Source organism: Triticum urartu, chromosome 6A (assembly GCF_056163025.1).
Source record: "Triticum urartu cultivar PI428250 chromosome 6A, HENAU_Tu73, whole genome shotgun sequence".
NCBI lineage: Eukaryota > Viridiplantae > Streptophyta > Magnoliopsida > Poales > Poaceae > Triticum > Triticum urartu.
The window spans coordinates 81498356-81517335 of record NC_141878.1 but is presented as its reverse complement, the minus strand read 5'-3'; the positions used below and the strand labels follow the sequence as shown (position 1 = coordinate 81517335).

The 18980-nt window shown below is 42.5% G+C and overlaps 2 protein-coding genes across 2 annotated transcripts; both read left to right on the top strand.

The window, feature by feature from the left end:
* The first annotated feature begins 12956 nt into the window (after positions 1 to 12956).
* Positions 12957 to 13706, top strand: LOC147964084 (uncharacterized). Its single transcript, XM_087529822.1, has 2 exons — positions 12957 to 13274; positions 13440 to 13706. Exons 1-2 carry the CDS (start codon positions 12957 to 12959, stop codon positions 13704 to 13706), a joined length of 585 nt encoding a protein of 194 aa, XP_087385948.1.
* A 1157-nt stretch (positions 13707 to 14863) lies between these two features.
* LOC125513187 (zinc finger BED domain-containing protein RICESLEEPER 2-like) lies at positions 14864 to 16181 on the top strand. Its single transcript, XM_087528678.1, has 3 exons — positions 14864 to 15846; positions 15933 to 16027; positions 16098 to 16181. The coding sequence occupies exons 1-3, from the start codon at positions 14907 to 14909 to the stop codon at positions 16179 to 16181; spliced, it is 1119 nt and encodes a 372-aa protein (XP_087384804.1). The 5' UTR covers positions 14864 to 14906.
* Positions 16182 to 18980: the final 2799 nt, after the last annotated feature.

Below are 18980 nucleotides of genomic sequence, written 5' to 3'. Positions count from 1 at the left end.
TTATAATGCTACCGTCAATCAAAGCAAGATAAGATGCATAAAAGGATAAACATCACATGCAATCAATATAAGTGATATGATATGGCCATCATCATCTTGTGCTTGTGATCTCCATCTCCGAAGCACCGTCGTGATCACCATCGTCACCGGCGTGACACCTTGATCTCCATCGTAGCATCGTTGTCGTCTCGCCAAGCTTATGCTTCCACGACTATCACTACCGCTTAGTAATAAGGTAAAGCATTACATCGCGATTGCATTGCATACAATAAAGCGACAACCATATGGCTCCTGCCAGTTGCCGATAACTCGGTTACAAAACATGATCATCTCATACAATAAAATTCAGCATCATGTCTTGACCATATCACATCATAACATGCCCTGCAAAAACAAGTTAGACGTCCTCTACTTTGTTGTTGCAAGTTTTATGTGGCTACTACGGGCTTAAGCAAGAACCAATCTCACCTACGCATCAAAACCACAACGATAGTTTGTCAAATAGACTCCGTTTTAACCTTCGCAAGGACCGGGCGTAGGCATACTTGGTTCAACTAAAGTTGGAGAGACAGTCGCCCGCAAGCCACCTATGTGCAAAGCACATCGGGGGAACCGGTCTCGCGTAAGCGTACCCGTAATGTTGGTCCGGGTCGTCTCGTCCAACAATGCCGCCAAACCAAAGTATGACATGCTGGTAGGCAGTATGACTTATATCGCCCACAACTCACTTGTGTTCTACTCGTGCATATAACATCAACATAAATAACCTAGGCTCGGATGCCACTGTTGGGTTTCGTAGTAATTTCAAAAAATTTCCTACGCTCACGCAAGATCATGTGATGCATAGCAATGAGATGGGAGAGTGTTTTCTACGTACCCACGCAGACCGACTGCGGAAGCATTGACGCAACGTAGAGGAAGTAGTCGTACGTCTTCCCGATCTGACCGATCAAGCACCGAAACTACGACACCTCCGAGTTCGAGCACATGTTCAGCTCGATGACGATCCCCGGACTCCAATCCAGCAACGTGTCGGGGAAGAGTTCCGTCAGCACGATGGCGTGGTGACGATCTTGATGCACTACAGCAGCAGGGCTTCGCCTAAACTCCGCTATAGTATTATTGAGGACTATGGTGGCAGGGGGCACCGCACACGGCTAAGGAATAGATCACGTGGATGAACTTGTGTGTTCTAGGGTGCCTCTGCCTCAGTATATAAAGGACCAGAGGGGGGAGGCTGGCCGGCCAAGGTGTGGCACGCCAGGAGAGTCCTACTCCCTCTGGGAGTAGGATCCCCCCCCCCAATCCTAGTTGGAATAGGATTCACGGAGGGGGAAAAGAGAGAGAGGGGGCCGGCCACCTCTCCTGGTCCTAATAGGACTAGGGGAAGGGGGAGGCGCACAGACCATGTTTGGCTGCCTCTTCTCTTTTCCACTAAGGCCCATCATGGCCCATTTAGCTCCCGGGGGGTTCCGGTAACCTTCCCGGTACTCCGGTAAAATCCCGATTTCACCCGGAACACTTCCGATATCCAAACATAGGCTTCCAATATATCAATCTTTACGTCTCGACCATTTAGAGACTCCTCGTCATGTCCGTGATCACATCCGGGACTCCGAACAACCTTCGGTACATCAAAATGCATAAACTCATAATATAACTGTCATCGTAATCTTAAGCGTGCGGAACCTACGGGTTCGAGAACAATGTAGACATGATCAAGACACGTCTTCGGTCAATAACCAATAGCGGGACCTGGATGCCCATATTGGCTCCTACATATTCTACGAAGATCTTTATCAGTTAGACCGCATAACAACATACGTTGTTTCCTTTGTCATCGGTATGTTACTTGCCCGAGATTCGATCGTTGGTATTCCAGTACCTAGTTCAATCTCGTTACCGGCAAGTCTCTTTACTCGTTCTGTAATACATCATCCCGCAACTAACTCATTTAGTTGCAATGCTTGCAAGGCTTAAGTGATGTGCATTACCGAGACGGCCCAGAGATACCTCTCCTACAATCGGAGTGACAAAACCTAATCTCGAAATACGCCAACCCAACATCTACCTTTGGAGACACCTGTAATGCTCCTTTATAATCACCCAGTTACGTTGTGACGTTTGGTAGCACCCAAAGTGTTCCTCCGGCAAACGGGAGTTGCATAATCTCATAGTTATAGGAACATGTATAAGTCATGAAGAAAGCAATAGCAACATACTAAACGATCGGGTGCTAAGCTAATGGAATGGGTCATGTCAATCAGATCATTCAACTAATGATGTGACCTTGTTAATCAAATAACAACTCATTGTTCATGGTTAGGAAACGTAACCATCTTTGATTAACGAGCTAGTCAAGTAGAGGCATACTAGTGACACTTTGTTTGTCTATGTATTCACACATGTATTATGTTTCCGGTTAATACAATTCTAGCATGAATAATAAACATTTATCATGATTATAAGGAAATAAATAATAACTTTATTATTGCCTCTAGGGCATATTTCCTTCAGTCATTGCATTCTCTGGTGAAACAGCTAGAATTGCTAAACCCTGTGATAGAGATAAACATAGACCTGTGGTAGGCGTGCCTATTATTTCTGTTAAAATAGGAGATCATTGTTATCATGGCTTATGTGATATGGGTGCGAGTGCTAGTATTATACCACATTCTTTTTACGAAGAAATTAAGAATGAAATTGCACCCGCTGAGATAGAAGATATTGATGTTACAATTAAGCTTGCCAATAGAGATACTATTTCACCAGTGGGAATTGTTAGAGATGTTGAAGTCTTGTGTGGAAAAACTAAATATCCTGCTGATTTTCTTGTTCTTTGTTCTCCACAAGATAGCTTTTGTCCCATTATATTTGGTAGACCCTTCTTGAACACTGTTAATGCTAAGATAGATTGCGAAAAGAATGTTGTTACTATTGGCTTGGATGATATGGTTCATGAGTTTAACTTCTCTAAATTTAGTAAACAACATCATGAGGAAGAATTGCCTAGTAAGGATGAAATTATTGGTCTTGCTTCTATTGCCGTACCTCCTAGTGATCCTTTGGAACACTATTTGCTAGACCATGAAAATGAGATGTTCATGAATGAAAGAAGGGAAATAGATGGAATATTCTTTAAACAGGAACCTATTCTGAAACACAATTTGCCTGTTGAAATCCTAGGGGATCCTCCTCCACCCAAGGGTGATCCCATGTTTGAGCTTAAACCGTTGCCTGATAATCTTAAATATGCTTATCTTGATGAAAAGAAAATATATCCTGTTATTATTAGTGCTAACCTTTCAGAGCATGAAGAAGAAAGATTACTGAAAACTCCGAGGAAGCACCATGCAGCTATTGGATATACTCTCGATGATCTTAAGGGCATTAGTCCCACTCTTTGTCAACATAAAATAAATTTGGAAGAGGATGCTAAACCAGTTCATGACCCTCACGACGTTTAATCCTAAAATGAAAGAAGTGGTAAGAAAAGAAATACTCAAGCTTTTGGAGGCAGGTATAATTTATCCCGTTGGTGATAGTCAGTGGGTAAGTCCTATCCATTGTGTCCCTAAGAAGGGAGGTATTACTGTTGTCCCTAATGATAAAGATGAATTGATTCCGCAAAGAATTATCACAGGTTATAGGATGGTAATTTATTTCCGCAAATTAAATAAAGCTACTAAGAAAGATCATTACCCCTTACCTTTTATTGATCAAATGCTAGAAAGATTATGCAAACATACACATTATTGCTTTCTAGATGGTTATTCTGGTTTCTCTCAAATACATGTGTCGGCTAAAGATCAATCAAAGACTACTTTTACATGCCCTTTTGGTACTTTTGCTTATAGATGTATGCCTTTTGGTTTATGTAATGCACCTGCTACCTTTCAAAGATGCATGATGGCTATATTCTCTGACTTTTGTGAAAAGATTTGTGAGGTTTTCATGCACGACTTTTCCGTCTATGGTTCCTCTTTTGATGATTGCTTGAACAATCTTGATCGAGTTTTGCAGAGATGTGAAGAAACTAATCTTGTCTTGAATTGGGAAAAGTGCCACTTTATGGTTAATGAAGGTATTGTCTTGGGGCACAAAGTTTCTGAAAAAGGTATTGAAGTTGATAAAGCCAAGGTTGATGCTATTGAAAAGATGTCATGTCCCAAGGACATCAAAGGTATAAGAAGTTTCCTTGGTCACGCCGGATTTTATAGGAGTTTCATTAAGGACTTCTCAAAAATTTCTCGGCCTCAGACTAATTTATTACAAAAAGATGTACCATTTGTCTTTGATGATGATTGTGTAGAAGCATTTGAAATACTTAAGAAAGCATTAGTCTCTGCACCTATTGTTCAGCCACCTAATTGGAATTTACCCTTTGAAATTATGTGTGATGCTAGTGATTATGCTGTAGGTGCTGTTCTAGGGCAAAGAGTTGATAAGAAATTAAATGTTATCCATTATGCTAGTAAGACTATAGACAATGCTCAAAGAAATTATGCTACTACCGAAAAGGAACTTTTAGCAGTTGTGTTTGCTTGTGATAAATTCAAACCCTATATAGTTGATTCTAAAGTAACTATTCACACTGATCATGCTGCTATTAAATATCTTATGGAAAAGAAAGATGCTAAACCTAGACTTATTAGATGGGTTCTCTTGCTGCAAGAATTTGATTTGCATATTGTTGATAGAAAAGGAGCTGAGAACCCAGTGTCAGACAACTTATCTAGGTTAGAGAATGTTCTTGATGACCCACTACCTATTGATGATAGCTTTCCTGATGAACAACTAAATGTCATAAGCACTTCTCGTAGCACTCCATGGTATGCTGATTATGCTAATTATATTGTTGCTAAATTTATACCACGTAGCTTCACATACCAACAAAAGAAAAAGTTCTTTTATGATTTGAGACATTACTTTTGGGATGACCCACATCTTTATAAAGAAGGAGTAGATGGTGTTATTAGACGTTGTGTACCTGAGCATGAACAGGAACAGATCCTACGCAAGTGTCACTCTGAAGCTTATGGAGGACACCACGCTGGAGATAGAACTGCACATAAGGTATTGCAATCTGGTTTTTATTGGCCTACTCTCTTCAAGGATGCCCGTAAGTTTGTTTTGTCTTGTGATGAATGTCAAAGAATTGGTAATATTAGTAGACGTCAAGAAATGCCTATGAATTATTCACTTGTTATTGAACCATTTGATTTTTGGGGCTTTGATTATATGGGACCTTTTCCTGCTTCTAATGGATATACACATATTTTAGTTGCTGTTGATTACGTTACTAAGTGGGTAGAAGCTATTCCAACTAGTAGTGCTGATTATAACACTTCTATTAAAATGCTTAAGGAAGTTATTTTTCCGAGGTTTGGAGTCCCTAGATATTTAATGACTAATGGTGGTTCACACTTTATTCATGGTGCCTTCCATAAAATGCTTGCTAAATATGATGTTAATCATAGAATTGCATCTCCATACCACCCGCAGTCTAGTGGTCAAGTAGAATTGAGCAATAGAGAGCTCAAATTAATTTTGCAAAAGACTGTTAATAGGTCTAGAAATAATTGGTCCAAGAAACTTGATGATGCATTATGGGCCTATAGAACTATATATAAGAATCCTATGGGTATGTCTCCATATAAAATGGTTTATGGAAAAGCATGTCACTTACCTCTCGAACTAGAACATAAGGCATATTGGGCTATGAAAGAGCTCAACTATGATTTCAAACTTGCCGGTGAGAAGAGGTTATTTGATATTAGCTCACTTGATGAATGGAGAACCCAAGCCTATGAAAATGTCAAGTTGTTTAAAGAAAAAGTTAAAAGATGGCATGACAAAAGGATACAAAAGCGTGAGTTTAATGTAGGTGATTATGTGTTGCTATACAACTCTCGTTTAAGATTTTTTGCAGGAAAACTTCTCTCTAAATGGGAAGGTCCCTACGTTATCGAGGAGGTCTATCGTTCCGGTGCCATAAAAATCAACAACTTCGAAGGCACAAATCCGAAGGTGGTAAACGGTCAAAGAATCAAACACAATATCTCAGGTAATCCCATAAATGTTGAAACCAATGTTATTGAAACCGTAACCCCGGAGGAATACATAAGGGACACTTTCTAGAACGTTCCAGACTCCGAAAAGGACTAGGTATGTGGTACAGTAAGTAAACCGACTCCAAAATAATTTTTAAGGAAATATTTCTCCGTTTTGGAATATTTAGAAAAATAGAAAAATAGGTAGCAGTCCAGGGAGGACACGAGGCCTCCACGAGGGTGGAGGGTGCGCCCCCTACCTCGTGAGCACCTCGTGTGCCCTCCGGACTCCGTTTTCTTGCACGATACGTATTTCGGTCGGTAAAAATTCATTATATATTCTCCCGAAGGTTTGACTCCCGTATCACGCAAATATCTTCTGTTCTCGTTTCGAGCTGTTTCCTTTGCAGATTTGAGGATTCCGGAGACTCGATCATCCTTCTATGAGGGTGAGCCTATGCCATGGAAGGTGGACGACAAGCTTGCATCATCAACAACACCTCCACCGCCAAAAACAAAGAAGGAGACATAATCACATGGGTATGGGCACTCCCCTTGGCAACTGCCAAGCTTGGGGGAGGTGCCCCGGTATCGTATCATCATCACAACTCCTATCTTTACCGTTTTTCTTAGTTCGATCCTATTATTAGTATCTTGATTTAGTAGAATAAAGTCATGGCATGATCTAGTTTTGAAGTTTTGCTTTATGATCCCTCTATGCAATCGAGTCCGTGAGCTATATTTATATAATAAAGACTAGTGTTGAGTCAAGGGCTTGATTACTTTGCCATGATCTTGAGTGAATAAAAGAAAAGAAACAAAGAGTTCATATTGGTCTTATTGAGAGTAATGACTTCACATAGAAAGAGTATGATGATTAAAAAGTTGTTGGGAGTTGGCAAATATAGCTTTGGTCATCGTTGCAATTAATAGGAAGTAATAAGGAGAGAGAGTTTTCACATATAGATATATTATCATTGACATCTTTTATGATTGGGAACAGTCATTCAAATATGACATGCTAAAGAGTTGATATTGGACAAGGAAGACAACATAATGAGTTATGTTTTCTTGTATCTAAGATAAAGTATATTGTCATGGATCTCCTAACATGTTGAGCTTGCCTTTCCCCCTCATGCTAGCCAAATTCTCAGCACCAAGTAGAGATACTACTTGTGCTTCCAAATACCCCTAAACCAGTTTAGCATGAGAGTCCACCATATCTACCTATGGATTGAGTAAGATCCTTCAAGTAAGTTGTCATCGGTGCAAGCAATAAAAATTGCTCTCTAAATATGCATGACTTATTAGTGCAGAGAAATAAGCTTTGTACGAACTTGTTGTGGACGCAATAAAAGCGACGGACTGCATAATAAAGGTTCACATACAAGGGGCAATATAAAGTGACGTTCTTTTGCATTAAGATTTTGTGCATCAAACCATAAAAGCACATGGCAACCTCTGCTTCCCTCTGCGAAGGGCCTATCTTTTATTATTATCTTCTATCTTATGCAAGAGTCACGGTGATCTTCACCTTTCCTTTTTCATTTTATCCTTTGGCAAGCCCTGCATGTTGGAAAGAACATGATATATATATATATATCTAATTGGATGTAGGGGAGCATGAATTGTTATTGTTGACATTACCCTTGAGGTAAAAGGTTGTGGGGCAAAACTATAAGTCCCTATCTTTCTCTGTGTCCGGTTAAAACTCCGTAGCCACAAGTATTGCGTGAGTGTTAGCAATTATGAAGGACTAAATGATAGTTGAATATGTGGACTTGCTTTTAAGCTCTGACATAGACTCTTCCTGATGTTATGATAAATTGCAATTGCTCCAATGACTGAGGTTATGATTTGTTAGTGCCCAATAAGGTTTTTGATTCATACTTTTGCATTGTGGAAAGATCATCACTTGAACATAAGTAATCATATGATAAATCTATATATGTTGCTGTTATGAGAGTAATCATGATGCCTTCATGTCCGTATTTTATTTTTATCGACGCCTCTACCTCTAAACATGAGGACATATTTATTGTTATCGGCTTTTCGCTTGAGGACAAGCGAGGTCTAAGCTTGGGGGAGTTGATACGTCCATTTTGCATCATGCTTCTATGTTAATATTTATTGCATTATGGGCTGTTATTTCACATTATGTCACAATACTTATGGCTATTCTCTCTTATTTTACAAGGTTTACCATGAAGAGGGGAATGCCGGCAGCTGGAATTCTGGCTGGAAAAGGAGCAAACATTGAAGACCTATTCTGCGCAACTCCAAAAGTCCTGAAACTCCATGGAATATCTTAAAATAAATAAAGAAAAATCGTCGCCAAAGATGAAGGCCAGGGGGCCCACACCCTGCTCACGAGGGTGGGGCGCGCCCCTCCCCCCTGGGCGCGCCCCCTACCTCATGGGCCCCCTGGTGGCTCTCCGACGCCCATCTTCTCCTATATGAAGTCTTTCGATGAGAAAAAAATCATAAGCAACCTTTCGGGACGAGACTCCGCCGCCACGAGGCGGAACCTTGGCGGAACCAATCTAGGGCTCCGGCAGAGCTGTTTTGCCGGGGACACTTCCCTCCGGGAGGGGGAAATCATCGCCATCATCATCATCACCAACGCTCCTCTCATCGGGAGAGGGCAATCTCCATCAACATCTTCACCAGCACCATCTCATCTCCAAACCCTAGTTCATCTCTTGTATCCAATTCTTGTCTCTAAGTGTGGGATTGGTGCTAGTAGGTTGCTAGTAGTGTTGATTACTCCTTGTAGTTGATGCTAGTTGGTTTACTTGGTGGAAGATCATATGTTCAGATCCTTTATGCATATTATTACCCCTCTGATTTTTAACATGAATATGCTTTGTGAGTAGTTACGTTTGTTCCTGAGGACAAGGGAGAAGTCTTGCTATTAGTAGTCATGTGAATTTGGTATTCGTTCGATATTTTGATGAGATGTATGTTGTCTAACCTCTAGTGGTGTTATGTGAACGTCGACTACATAACACTTCACCATTATTTGGGCCTAGAGGAAGGCATTGGGAAGTAATAAGTAGATGATGGGTTGCTAGAGTGACAGAAGCTTAAACCCTAGTTTATGCGTTGCTTCGTAAGGGGCTGATTTGGATCCATATGTTTCATGCTATGGTTAGGTTTACCTCAATACTTTTGTTGTAGTTGCGGATGCTTGCAATAGAGGTTAATCATAAGTGGGGCGCTTGTTCAAGTAAGAACAGCACCCAAGCACCGGTCCACCCACATATCAAATTATCAAAGTACCGAACGCGAATCATATGAGCGTGATGAAAACTAGCTTGACGATATTCCCATGTGTCCTCGGGAGCGTCTTTCATATTATAAGAGTTTGTTCCGGCTTGTCCTTTGCTACAAAAAGGATTGGGCCACCTTGCTGCACCTTATTTACTTTTGTTACTTGTTGCTCGTTACAATTTATCTTATCACAAAACTATCTGTTACCACTTATTTCAGTACTTGCAGAGAATAACTTGCTGAAAATTGCTTATCATTTCCTTCTGTCCTCGTTGGGTTCGACACTCTTACTTATCGAAAGGACTACGATAGATCCCCTATACTTGTGGGTCATCAAGGACATGTACGATAATGTTGTGACAAGTGTTCGAACAAGTGATGCCGACACCGATGACTTCCCGATTAAAATAGGACTGCATCAGGGGTCAGCTTTGAGCCCTTATCTTTTTGCATTGGTGATGGATGAGGTCACAAGGGATATACAAGGAGATATCCCATGGTGTATGCTCTTTGCGGATGATGTGGTGCTAGTTGACGATAGTCGGACGGGGGTAAATAGGAAATTAGAGTTATGGAGACAAACCTTGGAATCGAAAGGGTTTAGTCTTAGTAGAACTAAAACCGAGTACATGATGTGCGGTTTCAGTACTACTAGGTGTGAGGAGGAGGAGGTTAGCCTTGATGCCAGGTGGTACCTCGGAAGGACACCTTTCGGTATTTGGGGTCAATGTTGCAGGAGGATGGGGGTATTGATGAAGATGTGAACCATCGAATCAAAGCCAGATGGATGAAGTGGCGCCAAGCTTCTGGCATTCTCTGTGACAAGAGAGTGCCACAAAGTTAAAAGGCAAGTTCTACAGGACGGCGGTTCGACCCGCAATGTTGTATGGCGCGGAGTGTTGGCTGACTAAAAGGCGACATGTTCAACAGTTAGGTGTGGCGGAGATGCATATGTTGAGGTGGATGTGTGGCCACACGAGGAAGGATCGAGTCCGGAATGATGATATACGAGATAGAGTTGGGGTAGTACCAATTGAGGAGAAGCTTGTCCAACATCGCCTGAGATGGTTTGGGCATATTTAGCGCATGCCTCCAGAAGCTCCAGTGCATAGCGGACGGCTAAAGCGTGCGGAGAATGTCAAGAGAGGGCAGGGTAGACCGAATTTGACATGGGAGAAGTCCGTTAAGAGAGACCTGAAGGATTGGAGTATCACCAAAGAGCTAGCTATGGACAGGGGTGCGTGGAACCTTGCTATCCATGTGCCAGAGTCATGAGTTGGTTGCGAGATCTTATGGGTTTCACCTCTAGCCTACCCCAACTTGTTTGGGACTAAAGGCTTTGTTGTTGTTGTTGTTGTTGTTGTTGTTGTTGTTATTGTATCTCTTGTTGCAAAGCAGACATTTAACAATAATATATATATATATATATATATATATATATAAAGAACAACACAAATAGCACACACGTCCTAGACCCGGGTACACATGAACCTGCTTTTTAAAATGCATATTGAATGCGTTTTAAAATGTCAAAAAGTTCAAAACAAAATTTGGTGAAGTTTGAACATTCGAGGAGCGCAGGGTAAAAAGACAAAATCAGGCATAAACAGTAATGTTTTCAAATGTTTCTCATAGACCCGAATTTTATTTTCTTTGGCACGAGCTCCTCTAAATTCTGCATAAAGATCACACATTTAAGCATCTTGCATAAAAAAAGGAATTTTTATTGATTTTTTGTTTTTATTTATCATGATTTTAATATTCACGCCCAGGCACCAAAACGCCGCTCCCATCTATCACATACTAGTATGACTTCCTCACTATTTCCACGTGTTCTCAACATGCTCCAAACCTCTCACATGCTTGCAGAGGTACCAATATTTTATCAAAACCAAAATGTTTAGAGGACATACAACCTCGCACGCATGAGTTATGGAAGAATAATCACTATGATTGGTTTTATCGGAAACTAGATTTTTTACTAAACTTTATACAAAAAGCAAAAATTCACAAAGTACCCAAAGGTTCAACAACAAGGAAAAGCAAAGTCTTTTTGGGCCACAACACAAGAATGCCCTAAAACTGGAAATAGAAGGATACAACCACAATCATGGCCACAGGAAGGGGATCCTAGACACATGACCACTCTATGTAGACCATCCGTCAAGGGGACCCTAGACACATGTCCTATGGTTTATTAGAACATAAAAGTGTGTGTTCCTGCACTCGTGCATCTAAACGAAAGAACGATACAAATATTTAACAAAATACAATGAATAATATATTACTCCCTCTGTAAACTTTTTTGATGAAAGGCACTTTTATTATCTTAAAATGTAGTATCAAGCGGATACAAAATATTATGAGAACACCCCGGTCTCTGCATAAATAGGATACACACAGCCAAACAACAAATATGGGAGGAGATGCCAAGAACGAGGCGGCTTGGAACGGACTGGCGGCTTCGGCTGAGGCGTTGTTCATCATCTCCTTCCTCTGATCCCCCTTTCTCTTAAGATTCCTCTGTATTTCGAAGTTGTAATCAGTGAATGAATGATGAATCGAGAGGAATAGTAGTGTGATCCTAACAGCAAAGCTTCAGCCTTCTTTGGCTTTGCTTTTTGCCGGTGTGATCCTTTGTGTGTGTGTGTCGGTAGGACTGGACGTACGAGCGAGCTTTCCGGCTCGGCCCGAAACTCGCTACAGCTCGGCCCATTACAGCTCGGCTCGACAGGTTAAATGAGCGGGCCCAATTCTGAAAACAGGCCCGATTCGCGAGCGAGCCGAGCCGAGTTTTGGCCGGTCCAGCTCGGTGACTCGTTTGCGGCCCAGCCCAATCCATCGTCAATCTCCATCGCTCGCAGCCTCGCACTCCCTCGTTAGGGCACAAGAGACGCAGAGACAGCGCCGCCTCGCCGCTTTCTCTGCTCTGCCTCCCCCTCGCCCCTTTCTCTCCCCTGTGCCGCAAAGCTGGATCGGCGACGACGAGGGACGCCCCGTTTCCTCACCACTCCGACAGCAACGGGCTCGACGGCAACGGGCGGCGCCACCTCTCCTCACCACAGCAGACGCAGACGGACGCGCCTCCCCTGGTTTCTCGCCGAACGTGACGAGCACGAGCAGGTACCTCCTTCCTTTCCTATCTATAGCCGCAGCTCTCTGAACTAGTACGTGTGTGATGGATCAATGGATGGATGGATCGATGGATGTGCTCATGTAGCTGTTCCTTCCCAAACCCTAGCCGTGTCTAAACTAGCATGCATGACGCATCTGATTTATTGATGGATGCATGGATGGATCGATGGATGTAGTCATGTAGATGTAGGGCTAGATGGATGGATCATGGATGGATGTATTATAGTCTGTAGGGCTAGATGTAGCAGATCCGGATGGATGGATCATGGATGGATGGAGTTGTAGGGTAGAATGGATGGATAGATCAAAATTTTCATTGATTCCATGTGTAATTAGTTTTCTGCTGTTGATGATCTACTTGATGTAGCATAGCAGCTTGAAAAAAAATCTACTTGCTTGGAAAATTACATTGACTCCATATGTAATTAGTTTACTGTTGTTGATGATTGACTGTTTGTTGTTTGCTGATGTGTGCAGACGCCTATCGTCGCAACAATGGACAAGGAAAAGGGGAAGGCGAATGGGAAGGAGAAGGAGAAAGAGAGGACCTTGGAATCCATTATGAAGAGCAAGGTGCCGGTCTCGGGGATGCAGAAGGGGAATGGGAAGGGCAATGCAGCAGCTACTACGCGGCTGCCGAGGAAGCTCGCAAATGATTGCAGCAATGCCCCAATCGCTGAGTTGTTGTATAGGGTAAAAAAGAAACCTCCGCCTCGACGTCTCCCTGACCCCGCCGGCGTTGGTGTGTGTGCTGCAATCACCGCTGCCTCCGGCTCCGCAAACTACTATGAGAAGGAGGCTACATCTTCCCAGGTATGTATGTGCCAAATATATATTTGTGCAAGCTCATGTATGTGCTGTTTTTGCTTTTTGAAAGTCAAATTTATGTGTGCCCATGCTCATATGTGCTGTTTTTGGTACCCAAATGTCAAATATATGTGTGTCCAAGCTCATGTGTGTGTTATTTTTGTGTGCTAGGCAATGGAGCATGATAAGCAAGCAGAGGAGGAACATGAAGAGGTGGAAGAGGACGAGGAGGAGGACGGGGAAGAGCAAGATACTTTGTTTGAGGTGCCGCCCAGGGCTGGTGACAAATCAGATTCAGATGGGTTTGTGGATAGTGAAGAAGAAGCCTTCGAAGGTGATGACATGTCCGAGGATGGTCTGGGCCTTGGTCCTACGCCTCAAGAGCAAGAAACCGTACTTCTTAGTTCGAGTGAGGATGAAGCAAGAAAAGCGCAATGAAAGAGTGCCAAGAAGCGAAGAGGTCAAGCTCCTTCGAGGTTGAGGTCGGCTGTTTGGACCTTCTTTCATAAGGTAGAGGTGCCATCGAAAGAAGGTTTGATGGAGTTGAAGGCACAATGTAATTATTGTGACAATCAATATGCATATGTCCAAGGTGGAAGCACCTCATCCATGGGAAGACATATGGACACATGTAAGAATTACAAGGACAAGGTTAATAGGGATCTCATCCAAGCTACTCTGTTTTTTAGAAAAACCAATGCAACAACAAGTGGTCCAGCTATCCAATGCATTGAGTATGATAAGGACCTCATCAAGGAGGTCATGGCAAAGATGATTTGCGTCCATGAGTACTCATTTAGAATGGTTGAACATAAATGGTTCAACATTCTCATGAAGTGCTTGAATCCAAACTATCAACCTATTGGAAGGAAGGCAATAAGAGCTGAATGCATGAGGGTTTTCAAGAAAGAAAGGGAGTTGCTTCAAGTTGCCCTAAAGGATGTGGACTTCATTAGTCTGACAACCGACTTGTGGACTAGCAACCAGACCATATCATATATGTGTGTGGTTGCACACTTTATAGATAAGGATTGGAAGATGCAAACACGTGTTCTTTCTTTCATAGATTTGGATCCTCCTCACTCCGGGCATGTGATTTCAGATGCTATCTATGAGTGTGTGACTGAATGGAAGATAGAGAAGAAAATTATATCCATCACACTAGACAATGCTTCAAACAATGATGTTGCGGTCAGAGGTTTGAAGGCAAAGTTTGCTGTTCGGAGAGGTATATACTTGCTGTTTTTGTTGTACATATGTTCATATACTTTCTGTTTTGGTTGAATATATGGTCATATTCTTGCTGTTTTTGTAGTACATATGCTTTGTTTGTCCATCACACTAGACAATGCTTCAAATATATGGTTATATGCTTGCTGTTTTTGTTCTACATATGTTCATATACTTGCTATTTTGGTTCAATATATGGTCATATTCTTGCTGTTTTTGTAGTACATATGCTTTGTTTGTCCAAATAATGATATTTTGGTTTAACATGCTCATATGTGTGCTGTTTTGGTTGAATATATTGTCATATGCTTGCTATTTTTTCTAGGTACGGGCTTTGAAGCCAAATATTTCCATGTCCGTTGTTGTGCACACATTATCAACTTGGTGGTGCAAGATGGGACAACCATCATGGCCCCTTTGATAGAGAATTTGAGAGAGACGGTTAAGTATTTCAAGAAGTCACCGAGTCGCCTCCACAAGTTTGTTGAGACTTGCAAAATATTGGGTGTTGAGGTTGGCAACCATTTGCATCTTGATTGTGTCACGCGGTGGAGTTCAACGTACCAGATGCTTGATACAGCCTGCCCGTATAGGGAAGCCTTGTCCTCTTATGCAGCTTCAAATGCCAACTATCAATGGGAGCCGGAAAAAGAAGAATGGGACAAGTTTGAAGTTATTAAGCCATTTCTCCTCTCTTTATCTCGTGTGACAACTGCGTTTTCAGGGCAATTATATCCCACCTCCAACATATTCTACCCTCACATTGTCAGCATCAAGATTGCTTTGAGAAAAGCCATGGCTCATGATGATGAATGCTACAAGAAAATGGGTGATGCAATGATGGATAAATTTGACAAGTATTGGGATGAGCCGAACAATGTCATGGTGCTTGCTACCATCTTGGACCCAAGGTACAAGATGAGGTATGTTGAGTGGCGCTATCACCAAATGTATGCTGTGGGGAAAGCAAATACTGAGAAGAATATTGTGCGCGGAGAGTTGGACACATTGTATGAGAAGTTTGTTGCGAAAAATAAGCAAGCTGGAGAAAGAGCTAGTGGATCATCAGCCAAGAACAATTGCAACACAAGTACCTCGATGCCACTTATGGATTGTGAGTTTCAGTCCTTCTTATCAGCAACTTCATCAACACCATCAAAAAGTGAGCTTAGAAACTATCTAGATGACTTGAATGAGGCAATGGATCCTATGTTCAATCTTCTTGATTGGTGGAGGGTGAATGCACCTAGATACCCCGTATTGGCAATGATGGCAAAGAGGTTCTTGACTGTCCCGGATACCTCCGTGTCTTCGGAATCAACTTTTAGCACGGGTGGAAGAGTTTTAGGTATGTCTACTTGTTACATTGGATGTTAACTTGTTAACTTGTCATCCTATCTTTGAACTTAGATATGTCTACTTGTGTGGTTTTAGATGACTACAGGAGTTCTTTGAAACCAGAAATGGTGGAAGCCTTGGTGTGCGGTGCTAGTTATATCAAAGGTTCTCACAAGGACTTCAATGTGGTGGTATGACTCCTCTCTTTTCTTCTATGCTTTCTGTCTATTTCTTGTATGTGGCTAACTTCCAAATAATTAGGAGAGAGATGAAGATGAGGAGGACGATGTTGAGAATATCAAGTTGCCCAAGATTGTTGATGTGGGGGATAACAACAATTGGTAACTATTCTTTTGACATGTTTCAGTTTTCATATCTTTACATGATCCCAATATGTTTCCAAATCTGTGTTACATGTAGATAATCGTCATGTTGGTGTTGCTCTTGCTACTTTGAAGATGGATGTCTACATGATCTTGTCATGTGGATTGTTGAGGTCAACGCGATCGTCTCGAGCCATTTCTTTTGTTGTCATGAACTTCGAATTATGTGTTTGTTGTGATGAACTTTGGATTATGTGTTTGTTGTGATGAACTACGGTCCTTGAATGATGTTGTGATGAACTACGGTCCTATTGTTTCGCTGTCAACATTTTCTCAGTTTTTATGTCAATACTTGATGCTTTGCTGTGGAAGCTTTGTGCTATGCAAAAAATTTCGTGTGGCTGTCAATATTTGATGCTTTGCTGTGTAAAGTTCAAAGGAAGTGCTGTCCAAAATTCAATAGATGAAAGCTTATTTTTCATTTCTATGACCTTTTGTTAAAACAATAGATTGCTGAATGTTCCACTTTTAGCAATATAAACTTTTTGTTTTTCAAAATATGGGTTTAATTGCTACAAAAAAATCAAAACTGGACTATATACAGAGGTTCTGTACTTTTGGGGGCAAATGGCTTGCGAGCCGGCTCGGTCTGAGCCGAGCCATAGCTGAAGCGAGCCGAGCCGCCTGAGGTCGGCTCGTTGGCTGAGCGAGCCGAGCCGAGCCGAGCCGCTCCAGAGCGAGCCAAAGCCAGGCTCGGATCAAGCTCAGCTCGGCTCGGCTCGTGTCCAGTCCTATGTGTCGGTGCTGGTTGTATGCATCTTAGTTATTCACAGGCCGGGTGTTTATTCATTGTGTTTTGTATTTCCTTAATGTTTCACTCTATTTTTTATTTTTTTTGAGGAATGCTTTGAGTTAGTAAAAAGGCGCCCTTTGTATCGGGAAAAAAACGCTGGTTCCAATTTCAGTGGAAATGGAACGTGGATGAAAGCCCTTCTGATCTCTTGTCTTGAAGCGCTAGCATGACCCATACTCTACTCAGCTCTTCCTCTATCTTCTAGATGGGATTTTTTTTATTTTAAAAGGCAAGCACCAGTTGTCACGTCTCATCCCATCCATCAGTTAGGTCTGGCATTATTCTGGGAGAGGAGTATGTACGCACGCAGCAATGATACAAGGCATCACATCGTCCCTGATGGCCTGATCCATTCGCTCGCATATGTAGGCATTGACGTGATTGATGAACTTCCGTGGTCGGTCGATGGAGCAAGAGATGTGCACTTTACACGTTGTGACGGGCGGCGAACGCATGCAGACAAGCTTCGATTTGTTGGTGCCACTAGTGCGTGTCTTGCCTTTTTTTTTTCCTATTTTGCTAGTGTACATTGTGTACATGTCACACAATCAAGTGCGTTCAGAATGTATGTGATTGTGTCTACGTGCCCAACTCCTAATCGATCGCTGGTAGTGAGTGAAGCAGTGATTGGTCTCCATCAGCGAGCATAAAAGCTCCTGCTGAAATCTGAGATGGGCCCTAGGCCCATATTGTAATTTCTGAAAAATCTCTAAGGACCCATGTGGGTTATATGGCACTAGGTGTGGTGGGAAGTTTAGTCCCACCCCGGAAGTGCAAGAAGAGTTGGAGTGGTTTATAAGAGTTTCTCTCCTACATGCTATTGGAGCTTGAGAAGAGAAGAGGCCCTCGCGCACTCCTCCTCCGCCGCCCGCCTCGCCACGCCACGCCTCGTCACCATGTCCACCGACGCCGACCGTGCCGCCGCCGAGAAAGCTGAAGCCGCCGAGGACGCCGCTGCTGCCACCAAAGCCGCGGCCTCTGCGTGGCCTACTGGAGGGTATAACTCGTTTATCCCGCTCCTGATTATCTTCATATTAGCAGTACTAGCAGTATGTGTAGATTTGTCTACTGTTTGCTTAGTACGTGCATGTTTAGATCAGAGTCAGTACGTCATCAACTTAGTCAATGCCATGCTAGTGATTTACTCATGGATTAATTTAATCGAGAAATTGCCTATTTACTCAACAATCCAAAAACCTATTATGTGTAGGAATTTCTCGGCAAGTGGCTTTGCCGCTGCACTGAAACCGGATAAGTTTACCGGTACATACTTCAAGCGTTGGCAGACTAAGACCACGTTATGGCTCACGGCTATGAACGTGTTCTGGGTCACCGGTGTCTCCACGGGAACGATTGCTCCTGAACAGGAGAAGGCGTTCAAGGAGGCTACCGTTGTGTTTCTCGGAGCAGTTCTTAGCGTGATCGGAGATAAACTGGTCGACGCATATTTACATGTGCATGTCGCCAAGGACTTGTGGGAGGCGCTCGAATCTAAATTCGGGGCCGCCGATGCAGGGAGCGAGATGTATATTATAGAGCAGTTCCACGATTACAAGATGGTTGAAAACCGTCCTGTATTGGAGCAGGCTCATGAGATAATATGCATTATTAAGGAACTTGAGCTTCTCAAGTGCGAGTTACCGGGCAAGTTTGTCGCGGGCTGCATAATCGCTAAGCTCCCTAATTCCTGGAGGAACTTTGCCACCGCTCTGAAATATCAGAGGCGTGAATTCTCTGTGGAGAATGTCATTGGCCATCTGAGTGTTGAGCAGAATTCGAGGGCAAAAGACTCGCACGGAAAAGGGGCCGAAGCAACTTCTGTTGCCAACATGGTGAACCAGAAGAACTTCAACTCCCACAAGCCCAAGGGAAAGAACGGTGTCCAACACAATACCGACTTTAAGAAGAAGGGTAAGAAGACCTTCAAGAAGAACAAGAAGGACGAGGGCTGCTTTACTTGCGGTTCGG